This window comes from Carettochelys insculpta, chromosome 5 (genome assembly GCF_033958435.1).
Source record: "Carettochelys insculpta isolate YL-2023 chromosome 5, ASM3395843v1, whole genome shotgun sequence".
Lineage (NCBI taxonomy): Eukaryota > Metazoa > Chordata > Testudines > Carettochelyidae > Carettochelys > Carettochelys insculpta.
In genome coordinates, this window is record NC_134141.1 from 72,021,266 (window position 1) to 72,042,450 (window position 21,185).

The following is a 21,185-nucleotide window of genomic DNA, read 5'->3' on the forward strand; positions in this document are numbered from 1 at the left end:
TGTCCAGACAGGGCTCCTTTTCGAAAGGACCCTGGCAACTTCGAAATCCCCTTATTCCTAACAGCAGAGAGGAATAAGGGGATTTCAAAGTTGCCAGGGTCCTTTCGAAAAGGAGCCCCATCTGGACAAGCTGCGAGGCGGCGAGCTGTATCAATTTCAAAGGGCCATGGCTGCCGCATTCTAATGAGGCACTGATTTCAGCACTTCATTAGTAAACTGCGAAATTTTGAAGTTTTGGGCTAGTGTAAATATAGCCTATGAGGTGTTTAATCCTTCCTCACATCAGGTTGTACAGTCTTACAGTATATATTGTAACTACAATTAAGATTAGAACACCTCAAAAGTAGAAGGGATATCAAGAATTGCAGTTGAGCAATTATGAAAAGAGGAGGTATGGAAAATACATTATGTGGATATTGCTTCATGGCTGTGTTTAGACTAGCCCCCACCTTCAAAGGGGGCATGGTAATTAGGGTGTTGGGAGATTACTAATGAAGTGCTATGGTGCATATGCAGCACTTCATGAGTCAAAAATCTCCCCCCAGTGGCAACTTTGAAGTGCGAAACTTTGAAGTGCCAACTTACATGTAGCCCCCAGTACTTCAAAGTTCTGAGGAATGAAGGTACCTCTGGTGCATGTGACCAACACTCCAGCTCCTTGAAACAGCTGGGCAAAACTCAAATGAAGGACAAGAGCCTGATCTGCCTGGACTTCAGACCCTGCACCAACAACACGGACATCAGACTGAAGACTATCCTCATGAAAGACCCCATCAGGCTTCCAGATGGTGCTAGAGCCAGCCCAACAAATACCATTAAAGGAAGAATCTCCTGCAACAGTGCATGGGACTTGCAGACATTTATGGAGCGGGGATAACAATACCTATCAAAGAACAACAGCTTATAGAAGGACAGTAAATGGTTTTTACTTTTGCTTTTTTTGTTTTGTTCTAGGGGTGGGGCTAAAATTATTCTGTCATGTGAGTTTATCTACTATGTATTTGAGATAGGTTGTCTCTCCACTCATCTATTCAAGAGCTCTTCCTCATCTTCCGAATTTGGTGTGTGGCTGGAGGACATGCAATATGTATGTGACCTAAATTGTGCCCACAAAAATGGAGTTTGGCAACTTGAAAGCTGGCTCTGAATCTGCTCTGTAGTGCTGTAAAAGTAAAAAAAAAATAAAAAATTGTAGCTAGAGCTCTTAATTGATTTTATGTTTTACTGCATTCAGTTTTCACAAAGATACGATGACAAATATTTTATGGATTTGCATAAAGCATTGTACAGTATTAATGTTTACTAATCTAAAGCCTACTTTTTAAGGCTTTTTGGTGGATGCTTAAATTGTCTTTAATGAGTTGTTCAATAATGTATAACTGGAAACAGGAAAATAAAAATCGGACACATAGTACCTTCTAAATCTTTATTTAGTGTGACACAGGCTTTCAATACAGTCAGGTTATCAGAATTCTGATTATCCTCCATATTAAGTCTCTGGAAAGGGCTATCTGGAACACTAGATGGATAGGACCAGATTTTGAGACCCTTGCTAACATTTCATTTATCATTTCCATGTTCTGGCGGGGTCTACACTCGCCCCAAACTTCGAAGGGGGCATGGTAATCAGGATGATGGGAGATTATTGATGAAGTGCTGTGGTGAACGTGCAACACTTCATTAGGCTAATTCTCCCCCATGACAACTTCAAAGCCTCTAACTTCGAAGTGCCAGCAGGCGTGTAGCCATGGGCACTTTGAAGTGCCTTTACTCCTCAAAATTTTGTGGAGTATGCATGCTGGCACTTCAAAGTTTGACACTTCCAAGTTACTGCGGGGGAGAATTAACCTAATGAAGAGCTGCATGTTCACCACAGCACTTCATTAGTAATCTCCCATTGCCCTGATTACCATGCCCCCTTTGAAGTTGGGGGCAAGTGTAGACAAGTCCTCTGAGTAGTTCACTGAAGTCAGTGAGACTATAGGGAATGGAAAAACCCACAGAAATTGGGAAAAGCAGCACAGCAACTCACAGAATACCCTCATCTTCAATGCTGCAATACGGTTGCCAGGGAATGGCTACTCTTTTCAGCCTGTTTCCCTGGGGAACATACATATAGTCAATCCCATTCTGTATAGCATTATCTTCTGCTGTGTTCCTCCACCCACTTTTGGAACTTCAACGAAGGACAGAGACAGTGAGGGCCGGTTTACGCTAGACGTGAAAATTGATCCTAGATGCCTCAAGTCCAGCTACGCAATTGCCCTGGCTGGAACTGCATGTCTCTGATTGACTTATCTGGCCATCCTCACTGAGGGAAAAACTCTCCTGTCGACCTCCTTTACTCGCAATACTGAGTTCAGTTGACTGTCAAGCCCTGATAGTTGGATTTTGCACATCCCGACTAGAACACAAAAATGGAACCCTGGAAGATCAACCCTGACCAGGTCAATGTCCCGCTAAGTGTAGATGTACCCTAAGATTAAGTATTACTCCCAAGTACCATCTTTCCTGTTGATTTGGCACTCCCATTCATTCAACTCTTACTCAATTTCATGGGCCCCCTTTCCCTCTCTTGTGGTATATGACCAGGAGTGCAGGTGACTTGCCTATGCATCTGTAGTCAAGGAACTCCTAACACAAAGAACTTAAGAGTACAACTGTAACATGATTTGAGAGAGCAGAGACTCTTACACTACAATACACGCATTGTCCAGATTTTAGGCATTTTATTGTTAGGAGTCTATGGTGAGTTGTGACATGATAAAATTTTTAAATTTGCCATCCAGTAAATTATCTGTGATTGACTGACGATTTCTCATCAGTAATTCACCCAAGAAAATATCTTACACAGCCAGCCTAGAAAGGCCAAGGATAACCAAAACTCTTTGCATTCCTAGAATGCTTAATGCATTCATTGCATGTTAAAAATGCTAGCGCAGACCTAGAGAACCCTATTGAGATTTACAGGCACTATGTGGAGATTATGTGCAAAAGGTTGCAGGCTGTTTCTTGAATTGCTATTAAAGTTCTTATGAAATAGACTTCTTACAAATATAAAGCTTCCTTTCCCTCTCAGAGCTGAAGAAATTATAAAGAAGTGTCAAAATGTATCAATATAACAACATAAGTGGTAAGAAAAAATACAATCCATTCATGGGAAAATTATATGAAAAAATTGCAGCAAACACCACTGTACAAACACCGCCCAGAATAATCTCCTGATTTTGCATTAGTTTTTGTTCTTTGGGAGTAACGGTCTACCAGCAGAAAGAAGACTTTTTACACTATGCACCCATCACCTACAAGGGGGGAAAAAAAAAGCAATGGGTTTCATGTAAGAAATTCAGTCAAATATCTGACATGTAAAAAAGGAAATTCATCATGAAGGAAAAAAAAGTCATAAGCTACATTTTCTGTATTTTCAATTATTCTCCTTCCTGGGATTCTTTAGCCGAGAAGCAATACCAACAGTGATTTAGGTTTTATTCACACTGTAATAATGCAAAAAAAGAGAAAGTTTCATGGTGGTGTAACTGTGGGGCTCCTGACTTGGTTTGATTGATAACGATTTGCACATACAGAGAAGTGATAATTCCATTCATGGGCTTAAATCCTGGCTCCACTGAAAATTGCGAGATTTCACATTGGATTTCACCCTGTGTCTACACGTAGAAAATTGTTGACTTCTTGGGAAGTGACACATTAGAAGGGCTTCAAAGAAAAGCTACAAACATAATTAAAAACTTTTGGGACAGTATTACGAGGAAAGATTAAAGGTCAATATGCACCAAATAACTATGGTCTGAGCAAATTCAGAACCTAGAAAAAGATGAAGTTAAGGACCATGAACTCAGACTTCTCCTCCCCTGGTCATATCTAGCTACTGAGGGGAATTGCATGGGTAGGCTACAAGTGTCCTAGCTGGAGGCTTCTACCATGAACCAGGCTCCAGCTGTTAGTGCCAGCCAGTTTCAGGAGAGACAGGAACTTGCCTTCCTCTGCACAGCCTCCCTCAGAAGGGGTGAGGGGGGCAGAGATCAGACCCACGTCTGGATACCTTCCCAGCTGCCAGAAGCTCTCATTTCTGCACTGCTGCAGCAGAGAAGTAAGGGTGGCAAACCTGCAAGCCCCCTGCAACAGCTTTGCACCCTCAGTCAACCTCCTTTCAAGTCAGGAGCCCCAGGCTGCACCAGCATGAAGCTTCAGATGTAAAAACATCTGAAAGCATAAACTCAGTTTTAAACCCACCTGGCCATGAAATTGACCAAAATGGCTCATGAATTTGCTAGGGCCTTACCTACAAGTGATGACAGAGATTACCTGTGCATATTTTGAGGGCCTAAATAAGATAAAGTATCATTGTACAGGAGGGCATTTCTAGGCATAAAGAGATGGGAAAGTAACTTATCCTGCAGTAACTGGAGGGTCTTTGAGATGTGGTCCCTATGTGCACTCTGTGGTAGGTAGGAATATGCTCCATAGCCAGAAAATTTTGCAAGCACTGTCTGTTGGCCCACACATACGCCCTTGCTCACCTTGTGCCTCTGACTATGGAGAAGAGGGGGAGCAGACAGATGGTATCGCCAGCTAAAGTTCCCCCTAAATTGCATAGCCATGCAAAGACCTATCAAGTGCTGCTCAGAGCACCATACAACCCCCAACCAGTTGCTGCTGTGGGGGGGGGACATCAGGTGTGCATGTGGGGGGGGTCTTCTCCCCTCACTGCAACTCTGGGGCAGCCTGGACTCCAAACCCCATCCCACCCCAGAACCCCCCCGGCTCTAGTCCCACAACATGAATTTTGTTCTGTGCCGCAGTATGTAGATGATGCATCACACAACATCTACCTATTGGCACACCTGCCAAAATTCATGCCGTACGTGCCTCGGAAAAATTAGAGGAAACAGAGCCTTCTAGTTCTTTTTCCAATGGAATGATCCATGGGGCAAGAGAAGAAAGTGATCCAATGGAGCAAGAGAAGCTAGACCTAAGCAAAGATGTCCTCAGGAGTCGCATAGATCTCTGCCCTTCCCAGCACATGTAAGGCGCTGTCTGCCTGAACTTAAAGGAGCCACAGCGCAGACAGTCTGCATCAGAGCTATGGATGAGAAAGTCAGTACTGCAGAGTCCCTAAGATCATCAGTTCTTCACTGGTGCCTATAGAGCCTGGGGTTTGTGGTTCAGTGCTACAGGAGACGTCACTGCTGCCCAATCACAATCCACTGTGGATGGAGCCACAGGCTTGGGGGCTTTCTTGTCATGCATTATGTCTCCAGGGGTGAGCTCAGAGACTAGGGCAGCTTAGGCAGCACCGAATCAAAGTGCATTGGGAGGGAGATTTAGTTTCATGCATGTAAGAAAACTCTTCTTTCCCCTGACAAGACCTCAGTGAGGCACGTGTGGGGGGCTGGTGCCCTCCCCCCGCAGTTGCATCTCCTGGCACAAGGCAGACTTCTTGATGAGTCAGACCGATGGACAGTGTGGGCTGAGAGGGTTCCCTGGCTTGGGTCCGATTGTGGCCTCATGGCTTTTTTCATTCAGTGCTTCCTAAAGTGAAATTCCTGCTATTTCTGCACACATCTGGGCAACTAACAGCAGACCTTGGCAAAGCATGGGCTACTCCAAGGCAGCAGAAGCAGCGCTGGTGGTTACCACTGACCAAGAAGGCTCCTGGGAATCTGAATGTCCTGGGCATAGTCCAAGATCCCAAATGAGGAGTTGGTGGAGGGAAGCTTCTCATGACGGGGAGGTTAGCTAACCATAACAGTAAAGATAACAGTAAAGCTCTATCTTTAGCTGTATATATGCACACCTTAAAATCTACTGACCAATAAATAGACACAGACATGTTCACAGAAAAAGGAGAAAACTGAAACTTTGGACACTGGAAGTTCCATCCTAGACCAGGCAATGCTGAGAAGGAACAGAAGAGATTGTCAGTCTGTCCCTTGGCCCCCTTTACATCCTCAGTCAGAGGCATGAGGTGAGCAAGGGGTTGTGTGTGCACCAACAGTCACAGCGCTTAATATTGTCCAGTACAGGCTGCATGGAGCGTATGCATACCCACAGTGAAATACTCTGAGGGACCAGCACTTGAAGAAGAAAGACTGTGTAGCTAAAATATGAGCAGTAATTTTGACAGTGAGCATTATCAGTTTGTTAAATTGTCTCACCAAGGAAGCAGTGGCATCACTTGAGATTGAAAAGTAAACTCTCCATATGCTCTTGAAAATTAACTGCAGGAAGCAATTCTGTCCTAGGGAAGCCAGGAGAGCCTGTACAGGAGGAGGTACCATGACTTTTCCCGTCTACAGTGAAGTCCTGCCTATTTGTTCTAAAAGGGAACTACGACTTGGTTTCAGCTGAGGTTGTCAAATGGCCTGATCTCATTCGTGGACCTGTGCTTCATTAATGTAGCTTGCCATTATGGAAATTAAGGGGAGGGGTTAACAAGAACTCTTACCCGCTAATGTTAAAGTTTAACTTGTTTTTTGTTTCTCGGATTTTGCACTCGTGGACTGCTCCTTTGCCTAAAAAGGAAAAGTAAAACAAAGTATGGATGAGCTGTAAATTACTGTTTCAGATTAGAAATCAAAACAATACAATAATTGTAGATAAGTGATAATGACAGCATGTAAATGATCTGGCTCAGAGTGACATGCTCCTCTGCAGTAAAAGGGAGAGAGGAAAGGCAGCCATTCAGCAAAGCATACTTGCAACTTCATACGGGTCCATTTCTTCTCATTCTCACATCCCATGTTTTATTTTTGCTGTTGTGGCTTATCTCCTCCTTCCTCATTATCTTGACATTCACATGGCCACAGCTATAGCCAGTAGCTATTGGCAGCCAGACAACTTTTCACATTGTCCTCTTAGCTGGTAGTATAAAATGATCCTGATGCAATGCTTTTAAATTAAAATTTGCAAACAAGCCCAAATGTTGTTAAACAAAAGCATTACAATGCAAGTTTCCTGGGTTTTAAAAATGCCATTCACCAGTGTTACTGAAAACATATGATCTAGATAGATGATATTATAAGTCTGGTTCAAAGGAATAAATGGATGTATCAGTTTATCAACTGAGCTAAGTCTTTTCCATGTCTAATTTCAAATTTTTATGATTTTTTTATGGGTTGCTGAAAATCCAAGCAACATGTTGGGTCCTTTCTGCTGATTGGCACATATTGCTTGTGCCTACACTAGCCCCCTCCTTTCAGAAGGGGCATGGTGATGAGGCAGTTCAGAAGATGCTAATGAGGAGCTGACATGAATATTCAGTGCCTCATTAGCATAATGACAGGCATGCATGATTTGAAAGTGCCACTTTCGGAACACATGCCGCCTGTGCAGATGGGGGCCTTTCAAAAGGAGCCCCCTGACTTCAAAAGCCCCTTCTTCCTGAAACCAAATAGGAAAAAGGGGATTTCGAAGTCAGGGTGTCCTTTTGAAAGGCCCCTGTCTACATGGACAACGTGTGTTCCACAAGTGGCACTTTCAAATCGCGCACAGCTGCCATTATGCTAATGAGGCACTGCATATTCATGTCAGCACCTCATTAGCATCTTCCAAAATGCCTCATTAATATGCTTCTTCTGAAAGGAGGGGGCGAGTGCAGACATAGCTATTAAGTACAGATCCATCTACAGACGTGCTACATAAAACAAATTAATGCGCCTCTCCCTCCACCAAATTCAATCTGCATATGTATATATACAGGCACAGATTCTTTTATTACATTATTGCATTACATACACGTATATAACAAAGGGGACAAGAAAAGGGACTTGACATAGGAGTATAATGTAATTAGAAGCAGCAGAGGAGATGAAAGAAGTGGTGGAATCACAAGTCAGAAAAAGTAGACGAAGGGGATGGGGCGGGGAGGGCACTGATAGACAAGAAGATGGATGTATGTGAGCAAGAAGAACTGAATGTGAGAATCATAGAATAATGAATGAGGAACTTGAGTTTCCTGAGGAACATAGGACTAGACAGACCCCACATCAGCCTGGCATGCTGCCTGGGATTTAACCTCTTTTGAAGCAGATGATTTAAAACCAAAGTAGGTCTACCACACCTCCTGAAATAGCTACTAAGTGCCACTCCCTTGCATACCTAAAAATGAGGCTGAAACAGAACCTATTATGTGGGGAACATGTTCCCCAAACTCTAATGTCCAAAATAAAATGGTTTCAGATCCACGTTACCCATCCCCACACTCATATTGTTCAATGATCCAAGTCTATCCATATTAGGATGGTTTCTACCGTTTTAGGATCTTCGGGTTTTCCACTGTCCTTTGTGGCTGGTTTTGTGGCGTCAGCTGCCTTTCCACTTTTATCCTACACTCAAAAGAAAAGAAGTCAGTTACAAACTGATTCCATGAAAAGAGGAAGCCTGCTAACTCAAGAGTACAGGGAATCCATCATGGCTCTAACCCTGATACCCGTCATCAGAAACAAATTCACTGTCAGACAGACAGAAGAGTTACCATCTTTCTGGATCGAACGCAATCCAGAATATTTGGGCTCGAGTCCTGTCTAACACAAAGGAGCCCCTTGTCTGGCAGCAGAAAGGGCAGAAGCGATGAAGGTGATCCTATGGTGGCCGAGTCTTCTGGCTGTGTTCATTACAAAAGCAGAAGCTCTGCACCACAGAATCTGCCCCTGATGCCACTAACTATTTTTATGGGACTTGTGCCATTTAGACACCATCTTAAGATGGGTGACTGAAGATGTATGGTTCATGTTGTGTGTGTGCCTGCTAAGGAAAAGGCTTTTGGAAAGATAAAGAAATAAGTAACTGATTTAGCTTTGTTGACCATTCAAGGCAAGGAGTTCCTTTCTAGGGTTAAATGGATAGAGTCACAAAAAAATCAGTGCTAACAATTGCTAAGCGATCTGAGACAAGCCCCCAAAATAGCTCTAACCAGCCACTCCTCGGCTGTGTCTACACGTGCCCCAAACTTCGAAATGGCCATGCAAATGGCCATTTCGAAGTTTACTAATGAAGCGCTGAAATGCATATTCAGCGCTTCATTAGCCTGCGGGCGGCAGCCGCGCTTCGAAATTGACGCTCCTTGCCGCCGCGCGGCGCGTCCAGACGGGGCTCCTTTTCGAAAGGATGCTGCCTACTTCGAAGTCCCCTTATTCCCATATAAGGGGACTTCGAAGTAGGCGCCGTCCTTTCGAAAAGGAGCCCCATCTGGACGCGCCGCGCAGCGGCAAGGAGCGTCAATTTCGAAGCGCGGCTGCCGCCTGCAGGCTAATGAAGCGCTGAATATGCACTTCAGCGCTTCATTAGTAAACTTCGAAATGGCCATTTGCATGGCCATTTCGAAGTTTGGGGCACGTGTAGACACAGCCCTCTTGTCCCAGTGAGGAAAAAATACATTTAATTGGAGGAGATGAATAGGATGAATTGTCAAGCAGTGAATGAGAACTAATACATTAGCTTTTACAGGTCAGGAATATATTTCATGTAATGGACTTGGCAATGGCTGAACTAACCTAACAAAGGGAATTCTGTTGTTTATTCTCCAGGCAATGCTGGAGGGTCTGGAGAAAAGTCCTCCATCACGAGGAAGAGAGATGTGGTTAAACCCTGTCCTCTCTCCATTACTCCCTGGGATAACCAGGCAGCTTCCCATTGTCTTGCTTTAGTCAGCTGGGCTCTTTGGAAACAGAATCACCTCCCTTATTGGGACTATATCCTGTTCACACCCTTCAGCTTAATAGGGTTTTCTTTACTGGCAGCATGGAATGATCAAGAAATCATGGGACAGAATCACAGTATATGTTTTAAATGGGAGATTACAAGGATTTGTCTCAGTAATTGGGTGTTTTATATCTTGACCTTGAGAAAACCAGCTAACTCCCAGCCCAGCTGTCACTCGTGAACTGGCTCAGTTTCCAAGCAGGCCAGCAGAAGTTGCTGTGCTTGACAAAAAAATTATTTTTGGTGGCTGGGAGGCCAGGCTGAGTCAGGACTCCCACATGGTCAAAATCCCAACCATACTTGTCTCTTCCAAGTTGAGCATCCCCATTCCTCTCCAACACTGCGCTTCTGAAGTGACCCCTGCGGCCAATTCCTAATTTGACCCCGAAGCTGGAAACAAGGTGGGTGGGTCACATCAGGTGGCCAGGAACGAGGTGGGGAAGAAGTGTTCTGGAGACGACTGTGGGAAGCCAGTGGAGCACAAAGGCTCTTCACCCACTCAGGTGATGTGGTTTCTTCTGGCTGTGCGTGAGGGAGCTGGGGGGTCATTTATTAAGGGGCAGGAGACAGCGAACAGGGGTCGAGTAACTGAAGCCTAAATTTATCCAGCAGTGAACACCTTGAGGAGCTAACACCACAATTTGGGGGGCCTCCGCCTTCTAGTATCCCCCAATATGTTCTGGCCACATCAAATGATCTCTTTAAACTGTACCCATTTATTCAATTGTACCCAAGCCCATGGAGCCACAGGCCCTTTTACATCAATGAGTCCAGGTTAAGTGCCCCATTTGTACACTTCCCCCACCCTCTCTGGGGAAGGCTCTTTACCATGGAGGCAACACACAACTCCAGCCCTACCTATATCTCCACTCTTATTTCCTCCTGATCTTCATCCAAGGAAGACTACTGAAAGAAATTGGGATTCCTCAGATAAGAACATGGGAATGGCCATACTGGTCTATACCCATAGTCCATCTAGCCCAGTAAGTATCCTGTCATTTAACAGCAGCCAGTTCCAGATGCTTCAGAAGGAATGACCAGCACAAGACAATTAATTAGTGATTTATTCCCCATCATCTAGTCCCCAGCTTCTGGTAGTCAGAGATGGAAGGAGATCCAGAGAATGAGGCTGTATCCCTGACTATTCTTGGCTAACAGACAGACCTCTCTTCCGTGAATCTGGCTAATTCTCTTATGAACCCAGTTAATTCTCACACTTCTTCTAAAAGTATGTCGGACCAACACCAAAGATTGAACAGCATCCTTTTAAAAGTTGTATGTTCCCATATAAGAGTATTTGAGAGGTTAAACACAAATAGAAACAAACAAATATAATACAAACCTCCACCTATGGGGGCCATGAAAATATAATACTTTACAAATTTTGGGGGAGAAAATATCCTACCTTTGAGTGTTGTGGTGTGCCAGGAGTTTTTGAACAACTACCAAAATCCCCTGATAGAGCATCAATAGCTGCAGAGTCATCTGTAGGCTTCTGCAACAGAAACCATTATCAGTCATAAAGTATAGGACATAAAGGACTCAAAGACTGTACTCTAAAATGTTCAAGTAAAGCAACATCAGACAACAAAAAATCCTTGGCACTTTTGTCCAGCCCACAAAGCTGTTTAAATAGCATAGTTCTGTACCCTGTGTAGAGACAGCTCCCTGAAAGCCCTTGTGTGAAACTTTTAAAAATGGACTCCTAACCTGTATTTATGTACTTAACCCACCCTCCTGGTTTTTCAAAAAGTGCTGCTATTTTGAAATCAGAGCTATTAGTGCTCAGCACTTTTTGAAAATGAGGCTATTTATTTAGGCTCTTAAACATGCTTTTAAGAGCTCATTTTGAACATCTTGACTCCATAGTCTTATTATAAGTGAATCTGGTAGTGCTGTCCAACATAGATTCCCAGACTCCACAGGCAGCCCTAACTCTGGCATTTCTGAACTTTCCAATATTTCAAAAACAAAGCAAACAGTCCTGCAGCACCTCACAGACGAACAATATTATTTATTATTAGGTAATGCAGTACTGCTCCAGACTCTGACGAAGCGGGTCTTTCCCACAAAAGCTCATTCGTGTAATAAATAATACTGTTAGTCTTTAAAGTGCTACAAGACTGCTTGCCATGGGTGGGTAGTTTGTATGTATTATAACTATTGACCATCTGAAAGTCTTTAGTCTCACATAAAATAAGTACAATATTTCTACATATATCTTCTGGCATTTCTGCGAATTTGCAATGTGTAGTATTATTGAATCACAGATAGACCTGCTTAGATCAGTGTTCAATTCAGTGTACGGTCACGAAGGGATCATTGCTTTATAAAAATGTAAGGACTTTTACCTTTGGTTCTTTGGGTTTCACATCTTCTGTTGCTGTTGGTTTTACTGGTTTATCCTTAAAGCAAACAGATGTATATAATAAATGAAAATCACTTCATCTTTATTTTGAGCTAACGGATCAAACTGCAAGTAAAATAGGCTCTTGCATACTTCACTTGATACTACAACTAACTATTCACAGTAACTTTATTAATGATGCTTTACTGTCCCATCCATTTATTATATTTACACAGCCCCCTTCATCAGATTCTTGTGATCTCATTTTTACCCCCCGAAGCTCTAAATCTTATCCTCTATCCCTCCAGTAGAGGAGAACTTGTTGGGACACACTTTGTTTGGCTCTCATTTGTTGAGCAATATCATTCACTCCTCTGCCATGGCAGTGACTCAGTAAAACGAGGGACAACTTCACAAGACTATATTCTGCCAGGTGCCACAAAAGCAATAGTTCTTATGGAATGTTTCTCATCCAGACGCTGTGAGCCTCATTTTCAATTATGTGGATACCCATACTTCCTGGCTGCATGGATTGCTAATGGTGTGTGAAGTGGATTAACCATACTGACTTGTTCAATGTTAAGAATAGTCCATTTTGGAGGAATCTATTCTCCCATCTTAGGTGTGGGGATTTATATAGCGAACATCAAGTCACAATCCTACTGATACTAGAACTGACCCACATATGTGTAAACTTGTTGCACTGTGCTGAGATGGGCAAATCAAAATTCAGAGTGTGACAATTGAGGCATTTGGTTCTGTTTACCTGATCATTTGAATCCAGAAGATGCCTGTAATCAGGAGGAATCGTATCATCTCTTTCCCCAAGTTTGTCTGTGTGTTCAGATTTAACGCTTTCCTAAGAATATGAAATAAAACAATACTATTACTGATTTCCTCCATTAGAATAGTGGGGCCAATTAGCAGCAATTTATATTTACTGTTTCTGTACTTATATGTCACACAAATATGTGACCCAAACAAACGGAAATGCTAGGGTGACTTTATGAAACAGAGAGTATTTTGAGTAGTAGCTCTTATAAAAGTATCTTTTTAGAAAAATGTTTTATGGGAATGTATTTATACACTAGAATTTATACACTTCTATACACTAGAATTTAGGCATCAGTGCGGGTATGCACCCATCTGCTTAACCACAAACCCTGCATTATGGAGATAAAACTTCAAAAATTATTGCCCTCAGATACATAATTTTAATACATTAAAACCCTTAAAAGGACAACACATACCATTTTCTACAAATACACTTTATGTTCAAACACAGCTTTATGTTGCAGTTCCTCAGCCATGCTCAGAATGTGTAAAAATGCAAGATTCTTGTCAGCCCTGTGTCACAATTGAACATCAGTGGTCTGTCTCTCTTATTCATTACAAAATAGTCAGAATTAGCTGCAGTCAGAGACTGTTTAAACACACGATTAAGAGGATATGTGGCATCAGAATTTCCCAAATACCATACAAAAGAGGGAAGCATTTGTTCCGCAGTCAAGTCCTATGGAGAGTGCTTTATGTATCATTTGATTGAAGTATTCAGCACATATTTAAAACCTAGCTATTCACAGTCAAAATGTCAAGAAGTCTCTTTTTAACTGGGCAGTAAAGTATCTTAATTTGCTATGCACTTTTTTTTTTGTGTTTAAAAATATAAACAACATCCATGGCCTGCACTGTGAGGTACAGGCACCAAAATTTTTTCTGGGCTTGATGATTATCACATGCAAACTCTCTCCACCCCAGGGCTCACGCTGTCACTTGCCAACATTAAAAAATAAAATTAATCTATTACCTCAATACCTCGTTTGTTGGAAATCCTTTGTGACAATTTATTGCATGATTATATAATATATTTTATACAGTGCTTTCTTAAAGATTTTTAAAAAAACAGGGATCAAATACTGCACTTACTGTAAACCTGTACAATCCCTCTGGTGCCAAAGGCATTCTAATGAGCGTATAATTTGGACCTGTCCAATGTGTCAAAAATGCTAATTGTTTTGAGCTGCTAAGAGGAAAAGCTGTTGTTTAAAAGCAGAACTCTCTCAAGACAACATGAAAAGTTAAATTGAATTAAAGTTCTTGACTAAAAACCATACGTAAACAATGTTCCCTTTAATCTTTTCCATTCATGTGCAGAATAAATTCGTATGTGCACCAAGGCATGTGTGAACATGCACCACCAGTAGAAGCAAAAAACCTAGCTGTGGGAGTCTATTAGTCAGATAGGAAGCATTTATACCCCCCTGATTTGCTGCATAAGCACACAGCTTACAGGGAAGGTTACTGTGCATAACTTAAGCATAAGATACAGGCATGTTTCATCTTCACTAAAATTATTCTTGTGCTTGAAAATGATACACCATATTCCCTTCTGTGTAAAATAACTACATTACAATAGGTAAGGCAGATGTTCCATTTCTTTTTGGTGAAACAAGTTGAGAATAGTTCACTACCTTTACTTTATCCACAACTGGTTTATTTTCATCAGGATCAGGTTCTCGTTGTCCCAGAGAATCAGACAGGAGGTCTAAGGCCTCATCTTGCTTTTTCCCACCCTAGCAGAGTGCAATAAATTCAAGAAAACATACGTCACAAAAAAGCCTGGATTTAAACAAGACACAGTAGAAACACTAACTAACTTCATCTGACACAAAGTCTATTCTGCCTTTGAAACACCATAACTAAAATGTATTGCTAGGCAGTGACAACAGTTGCAAAGTTATGGGATGTTCAAAGCTTGGCAAGAGAGCCTTTACAATAGGCAACAGAGTTGAGATTTCTTTCACATTCTTCTGCTATAAGCAAACCATCTCTGATTTAGGAAAACATTGAACTAGAAACAGTTTTAAAATGGACTATCTTAGACACATGCCACCTCATTCTGCCAAGTTACCTCTACATAGCACTATATGATCTGTAGCATAGATGCAGCTGGCCTGAGCTGAAAAATGCAACGTAAACATTTGAACTTGGGGGGCTCCAGCCTGAAGTCTGAGTCCCTTCCTTGCAACCTGAATGTCTAGACTGCACTACAGCTCTAGCTCTGCAGCCTACACCTGTGTCACTTCAGCTGGGCTTTGAGACTTGGTGCTGCAGGTTTTTTAATTAAGTGGATATGCACACTATTAACTTAGATTAGTTGCTAAGCAAGTGCCAGTGACATGAATTAAAATTCCCTGGCTGCATACATTTTCCATTAACATTTCAAAGGTGGTTTTTTTTTCCCCCGTCCAGAATGTGCTGCTCGTTGCTTCTAGGTGTAAGTTTCACCTACTGAAAACTTTAGCTTCTCCAAATAAGTTTCTTCTCTTAACCAAATATGAGCCCCATGAGTTTCTCTTATACTGTGGCTGTAATAGAGTGAAACATGAAACAGAAGCGAGAGCCTTCACAGCACTGGCTAAAGAAGGAGCTGGGGGATGTTCACTCATCCCTCGCTATATGAGCGCAATTGGTTCCTAACTTTTTGCTCGTAGACAAAAACTCATAAGAGGGACACTAAATTCCTATTCAGATATGTGTAACAGTCTCTGATTGGTTCCAAGTGCTGGGAGTGGCAGCAGATGGCACTGCTTTTGAAAGGTAAGTGAACCTGCGGTTGGGAGGGGTGGGGGGTTAAAAAGGCTGGAGGCAGTTTGGGAGCATGAGTGGGAGGAAGGGTTTAAAAAATGGTGGCGGGTGGGGGGTTACGTCTGCGACAGTTTTGGTCTGAGGGGCCAGCAGGGATAGGCTGCAGCAGTTTGGGTGCATGGGGTGGTGGGGGCTTTAAGTTGTGGCAGTTTGGGCGTGCGGGGGGGCAGGGGGGTTTAGGTATTGGCAGTTTGGGTGTGCGGGGGTCGGCGGGGGGGGTTTGAGTTGTGGTGGTTCGAGCGTGCAGGGGTTTAAGTTGCCACGGTTTGGGTCTGCGGGGCTGGCAGTGGGATCAAGCTGCGGCAGGTTGGAGCCGCGGGGAGGAGGGAAGGAGTAAGTCTCGTATTAGCGGGGAGAGTTCACTCGTCCAGTCAACAAAAGGTCAGTAAATAGGTCCCTCATTTAAGTGAGTACTTGTAAATAAAGGACTCGTTTAACGAGGGATGAGTGTATAAGACTACTATTTACCCACACCAATGAAAGAGCTCCTCTACTGTTAGAGAACAGAAAGAAACACTCTTCTCTATTAACCCATATTTTTCCTACCGTTTTTGCTTTGTCATAACATTATAGTATTCTTTTACTTACATTTATCCCTCAACCCCACCTGCAGAAGCAAAACACACACACACACACACGTACGTCCTTCAAGGGAACACCAGTGGGATATAGCTCTTATTACTACTTTTAACTGACCAAATATAGTGTTAAATTCTGGCAGACCTAAGGAGGGGGAGGGGGGAACATAACAGACCCCAAAATTAAACAAAGCCGCAAAAATTTAGCACTTTAAAGACTAACAAAATGATTTATTCAGTGATAAGTTTTCATGGGACAGACCCACTTCATCAGACCGTAAACTGTGCACAAGCACACTGGAAAGGAAAAAAACCATGAATGTGAGCTCCTATTCTGGCTAAGGTTAGTCCTTCTCACAGCTCAGTTATAAAAATCTATTCCAACTCAGCTGGAAACGAGGCTATTCATATAGAGTATTGCTGGCTCTTGCTTGTACAGGTCTACACATACAATCGTACCCCACAAGTCCTTGGCCACATCCTGTCATGCCTTCCAATGTTTTTGGAGGAACCAGAAAAGGGATGGACAGCTTATAGCAGTGGTGGTCAACCTGCAGCCCCCAGGCAGCCCTTCAGGGTTCTACAGGTGGCCCACAAAACATACTGTTTTCCTACTGGTATTACTAAAGCCACAAGCACATCACATTCAGCACGGGCACATGAAGTGACGTGTGTGCTGATTGCACACAACGCTGACTGTGAGAGCCGTGTGCTCCTTCTGGAGCCAATCAAAAAGCACTGCCACCGTTCAATGGGCACACCTGGCAAATTCTAGGTTACCAAGTGCAGTTATTAAAAACTACCCTATCCTAGGAGAACATCTTGGTCATGACAATCTTGCAGCCCAATGAGATGAAGGAGAGCCGCTCATACAGCCCACTTACTAGCACAGGTTGCTCATTGCTGACTTAAGCCTTCATCCTGCCACTCGCCGTGGGGTTCTAGAATGCGCATATATGTAACATAAAACAAAATTTGATCCAGAGAGCCAAAACTAAGTAAAATACATGAGCCTAGAATTCACTTCACAGTGGGGAGGTGGGGGGGGGCGATCTACCAATCACCAACAACAGTTCATGTGGCTTACAGTAGTGGCAGCTGGAGGAGGAGCTGTTGAGTGCACTGCAGAAGCTGTCGTGGAAGAGACAACATCTTCAGAGGTAGCTGGGGAAGATTTAACAGCTGTGGATTTCTAAAATTAAAAAAATTAATAAATAAATAAAAATATTGCTACCAGTGTACAATAACATGAACATATGAAGGAAATCCCAAGGTTATGGGATACACACCTGTTTTATTTTCAATCTTTAGTGTTTTTATTGCATCTAGGACTTTATCCCATATGTCCACATTCCTAGATTGCTCTGAAAAGTCTCAGTGATTGTGTGTTACCTACAATCATCTATTAAATTAGACACAACAGCAAAGCCCAACTGATTTTTCTGATCGTTTAAGGAGGCCTGGATCTATTTTTTTATCTCCTGCATTTACTATAAAAACCATGGAAAAATGTAAGCTGTTTTAAATAAGTATAAAACAGAATAATACAGCTCACGTAAGTTCAGCGGTCTTACCTGAGGTGTCAGCACTGGTGCAGATTGTAATGTTGTTGCTGGGGAACTGGCAAATCCCACTGACAAAGCATCTAAGAGCTCACTTTCACTCAAGGGCTATAATTAAAAAGAAATGACACCAGCTTTTTTATCCATTTTGTTTTTTGAAATCTGTTGATCACTCTGATTATACCTGCATAATTTAGAGAGTCAGAATGGAGCTGAAAGCTTAAAGAATATGAAATCCTCTCCTTCTCTGATTAACAACAACAAATGGAAAAGTGAAAGATTTACTGAATCTCACCTGGGGTTTTTCTTCAGGTTTTGGCAAGAGTGGTTTTCCATCTTTATCCTACAGAGAAAACACTGTTTTACAAAGTGGTTTTCTATGATCAGAATACACAAGTCTTTTGGTAACAGTGGTTAAAATATACAAGAAGTGTTATTACACAGCATATTTACCTGCTGCTCTCTCCTTTGTTTTACTGCCATTCTTTAGGCTTCTGACATAACTATGGTTGCAGGAATTTAAAATACAGTTATACTCCAAACGAGATTCTAGAAACGTTATTGAGAGCTTCCATGTTGAGTGTGTCTCTCCAAAGCTTATCAATAGACACAGTCAGCAAATAAGAGCCTAACTCGTAGCCCTGTGTAATCACTCCAGAACTTAGGATCGAGGAGAGTCATTTCCTTCTAACACATCAGCAATAAAGGTTTGAACTACAAATAGTAAAGAATTTCATTGATCCCTCTCACCCAAATTAGCCACATTTGGATATATAATGCTAAACCGCCTCTACCCATATTTAGATATCTAAATAAAAGTTGCCTAGCATTTGGATATGCTGATGAACCACAGATTACAATTAAGTCAATGATGTATTACTGTAGAGCCTGAAGCAACGTCCACATATGAGGAAAGGGGTTCAAAGAGCACAGGAACACACTATGAGGAATTACCTTTGCTTCTATTAATCTGTATTCAGGAGGGATTGTTTCCTCATTTTCACCCAGTTTCTCTTGTTCTTCTTGTTTGGCTTTCTCCTAAAAGGGGAAAACAAAAGTGGAGTATCAACAGAAATATCATAAGGCCTTACACAATGAATGCGACCAAGTTTTTGACTGTCTTCAAGCACAGCAACATTGCAGGCAGATGTGCCTTTGCAAAGGCAGTTTAAATATCAGGCAAAATCTCTTCCTTCCTTCCTTCTGATGAGCCTTGCAACTGATCCTTCATGAACTGCAGTATAAAATGAGACACACTGACCGCTCCCAGATTCAGGGCTGCAAGGCAAGGCTACACAGGGGCAGGCTTGGGCCTAGTGAGGCTGGGACTGGGAAGACAGCAGAGCCAGCCTTCTGCTGGCTGAGAGTTCCCATACACAGGGGTATTCTAATGTCAGCTGCTTTAAATAAATACCTGACCTTGGAGTTGGAAGGCTTTACAGGTTTCTCAGGTCGGCAGAGAAATGTTCTGATTGATGGCCAACATTTCATAAAACAGAGTGACGGATCCTTTGAGTAATATAAGAACCCTGTTGTTTCACTCATAGCACACCTATATGTATGGAGCTCTGTGTTTCCTCTCTTCCTTCATTTTTATGTTCAAAAGGAGGAGGAAATTTACATAAGCCAGCACAAAATCTAAAGTTAGGTTTGTTCTGAAGAGACTAGTTGATTGTTTTTATTTCAAATACACATTTTACTTCTGCTTTCACTTAGTTATTAGACACCAACTAATGCATTTTTCCAAGAACTACATGAATGTAGAAAGGGCAGTCTGTTACTAAATATTTCATTCTTACTGTATATATGCATGTCTAAAATGAATTTAAAAATAATCACTAATTTATGCTGATAATTCTGTAAAACCCTACATCCAAGTAGCACCCTGTCACCAGCACATTCAGCACTGTGATATGATTATGAAATGTTTTGTACAAAGTACGCCTTGGCAGATACTGTTTTCAAAGTCAATCTGTTGAGCATCAAAATCCTGTTGAATTGCATGTATAGTCATTGTGTATAGAGTTATGAAGTACTGCTATACGTGCCACTAAATAGAATGAGAGATTGGGAAATGTTCATTGCCAGCCTTCCAGCTGCTGCACAGTAGAGTCAGGCTGGCATCAATAGCCCATCAAAAAGAAGCTACTCTCCCAGGGACTCCTCAGAGCAGGCATTTGTGCCATGGGGACAGACTAGCCCACAGCAAAGAACAGCTGTAAGAAAGTATAAAAGAGGGACAGTGACATAATCACTTGGCCTCTTCCCCCATCTCAATACCTGGAAGACCATCCAGAAGACACAGACTTTGAACTAGGGACACTATACCTCTTTCAGCCTGGGACCAGTGTGTGCATTGAGGAGCTGTAAACTGCCTCTACCACCTAGGGAAGGGCACTAATTCAAGTCTTGGTTATTCTGTTTAACTAAAAGGTTAGACCGAAAATTTATTTCTTAGGTAACCAACTCTGATCTCTACGTCTGCTCCTTATAATCACTTACTATCTATCTTTCTATAGTTCATAAATCTGTTTTGTAATTTACCTAAAGCGGCATGGTTTTGGTTGAAATGGCCGGGGAATCTCAGCTCAGATTACAAAGGCTGGGGCATGTCTGCTATCCTATGAAGATGTGGTGAACTTAATGAATTTGCAACATTCCCTTGGACAGTGAGCACTGCAAGACAATGTATTTCTGGGGTGCACAGCAGGGCAAGTGGCTGAAATCTCTCTACAAATAGTTCATGAGTGGCTGACTGATCATTTATGTAACTCAGCTGAGTGTGTATTTCCTGTGGACAGCTGTGTTAAGTTCAATGCCTGTCAGAGGCTTGTAGCTGCCCAAGCCCATGGATCCCCTCACAAGTTTCTAAACTGAATTCTTTAAGTTGGTTTCAAGAGGAAGTTCTGCTTAAAAATAGATGGCCAAAATATGGTCCACTGTAAATGGTTTAGTCAAAGCTAATATGGCATAAACCAGGATAATTATTTTCACAAGTGTTTTTGAAAGCCTGGATATTTTAATACCTTCACTTTATCCACAGGAGGTTGGCTTTCTTTGGGGTCAGGCTCTTTCTTCCCTAGACTACCACATAAGGCTTCCACGGCCTCATCTGACACATGTCCAACCTACAAAAGCATTAGATGTTATTAAACATAACTGCACAATTTCTGATCAGACATTATAAAACGTGGCAACTTTTATTCTGGAAACAAGCTACGAACTATCCAAACGAGTAAAGTCAAAAATCATAAATAAAGTCATACCTCAGTCATGGCTGTTTAAAAAAAAAACAACAACCCACCATGGATTCTGAAATCTTACTATTAT

At 42.2% G+C, this 21,185-nt stretch overlaps 1 protein-coding gene across 9 annotated transcripts in view; it reads right to left on the reverse strand.

Annotated features, from left to right (window-relative positions):
- Window positions 1–1,412: 1,412 nt before the first annotated feature.
- Window positions 1,413–21,185, reverse strand: part of CAST (calpastatin) — a 116,762-nt gene continuing 96,989 nt past the window's right edge. For 8 of the 9 annotated variants that reach the window (XM_074995307.1, XM_074995308.1, XM_074995303.1 and 5 more), the window contains 12 exons: window positions 20,882–20,983; window positions 18,810–18,893; window positions 18,151–18,198; window positions 17,868–17,963; window positions 17,381–17,485; window positions 14,539–14,640; window positions 12,834–12,926; window positions 12,072–12,125; window positions 11,126–11,215; window positions 8,271–8,345; window positions 6,467–6,533; window positions 1,413–3,302 (listed from right to left, as the gene is read on the reverse strand). In XM_074995307.1, the coding sequence (XP_074851408.1) occupies window positions 6,483–6,533; window positions 8,271–8,345; window positions 11,126–11,215; window positions 12,072–12,125; window positions 12,834–12,926; window positions 14,539–14,640; window positions 17,381–17,485; window positions 17,868–17,963; window positions 18,151–18,198; window positions 18,810–18,893; window positions 20,882–20,983 (900 nt within the window). In that variant the 3' untranslated portion in view covers window positions 1,413–3,302; window positions 6,467–6,482. The remainder of the gene's footprint in view (window positions 3,303–6,466; window positions 6,534–8,270; window positions 8,346–11,125; window positions 11,216–12,071; window positions 12,126–12,833; window positions 12,927–14,538; window positions 14,641–17,380; window positions 17,486–17,867; window positions 17,964–18,150; window positions 18,199–18,809; window positions 18,894–20,881; window positions 20,984–21,185) is intronic. The other variant, XM_074995310.1, reaches the window with a different exon arrangement.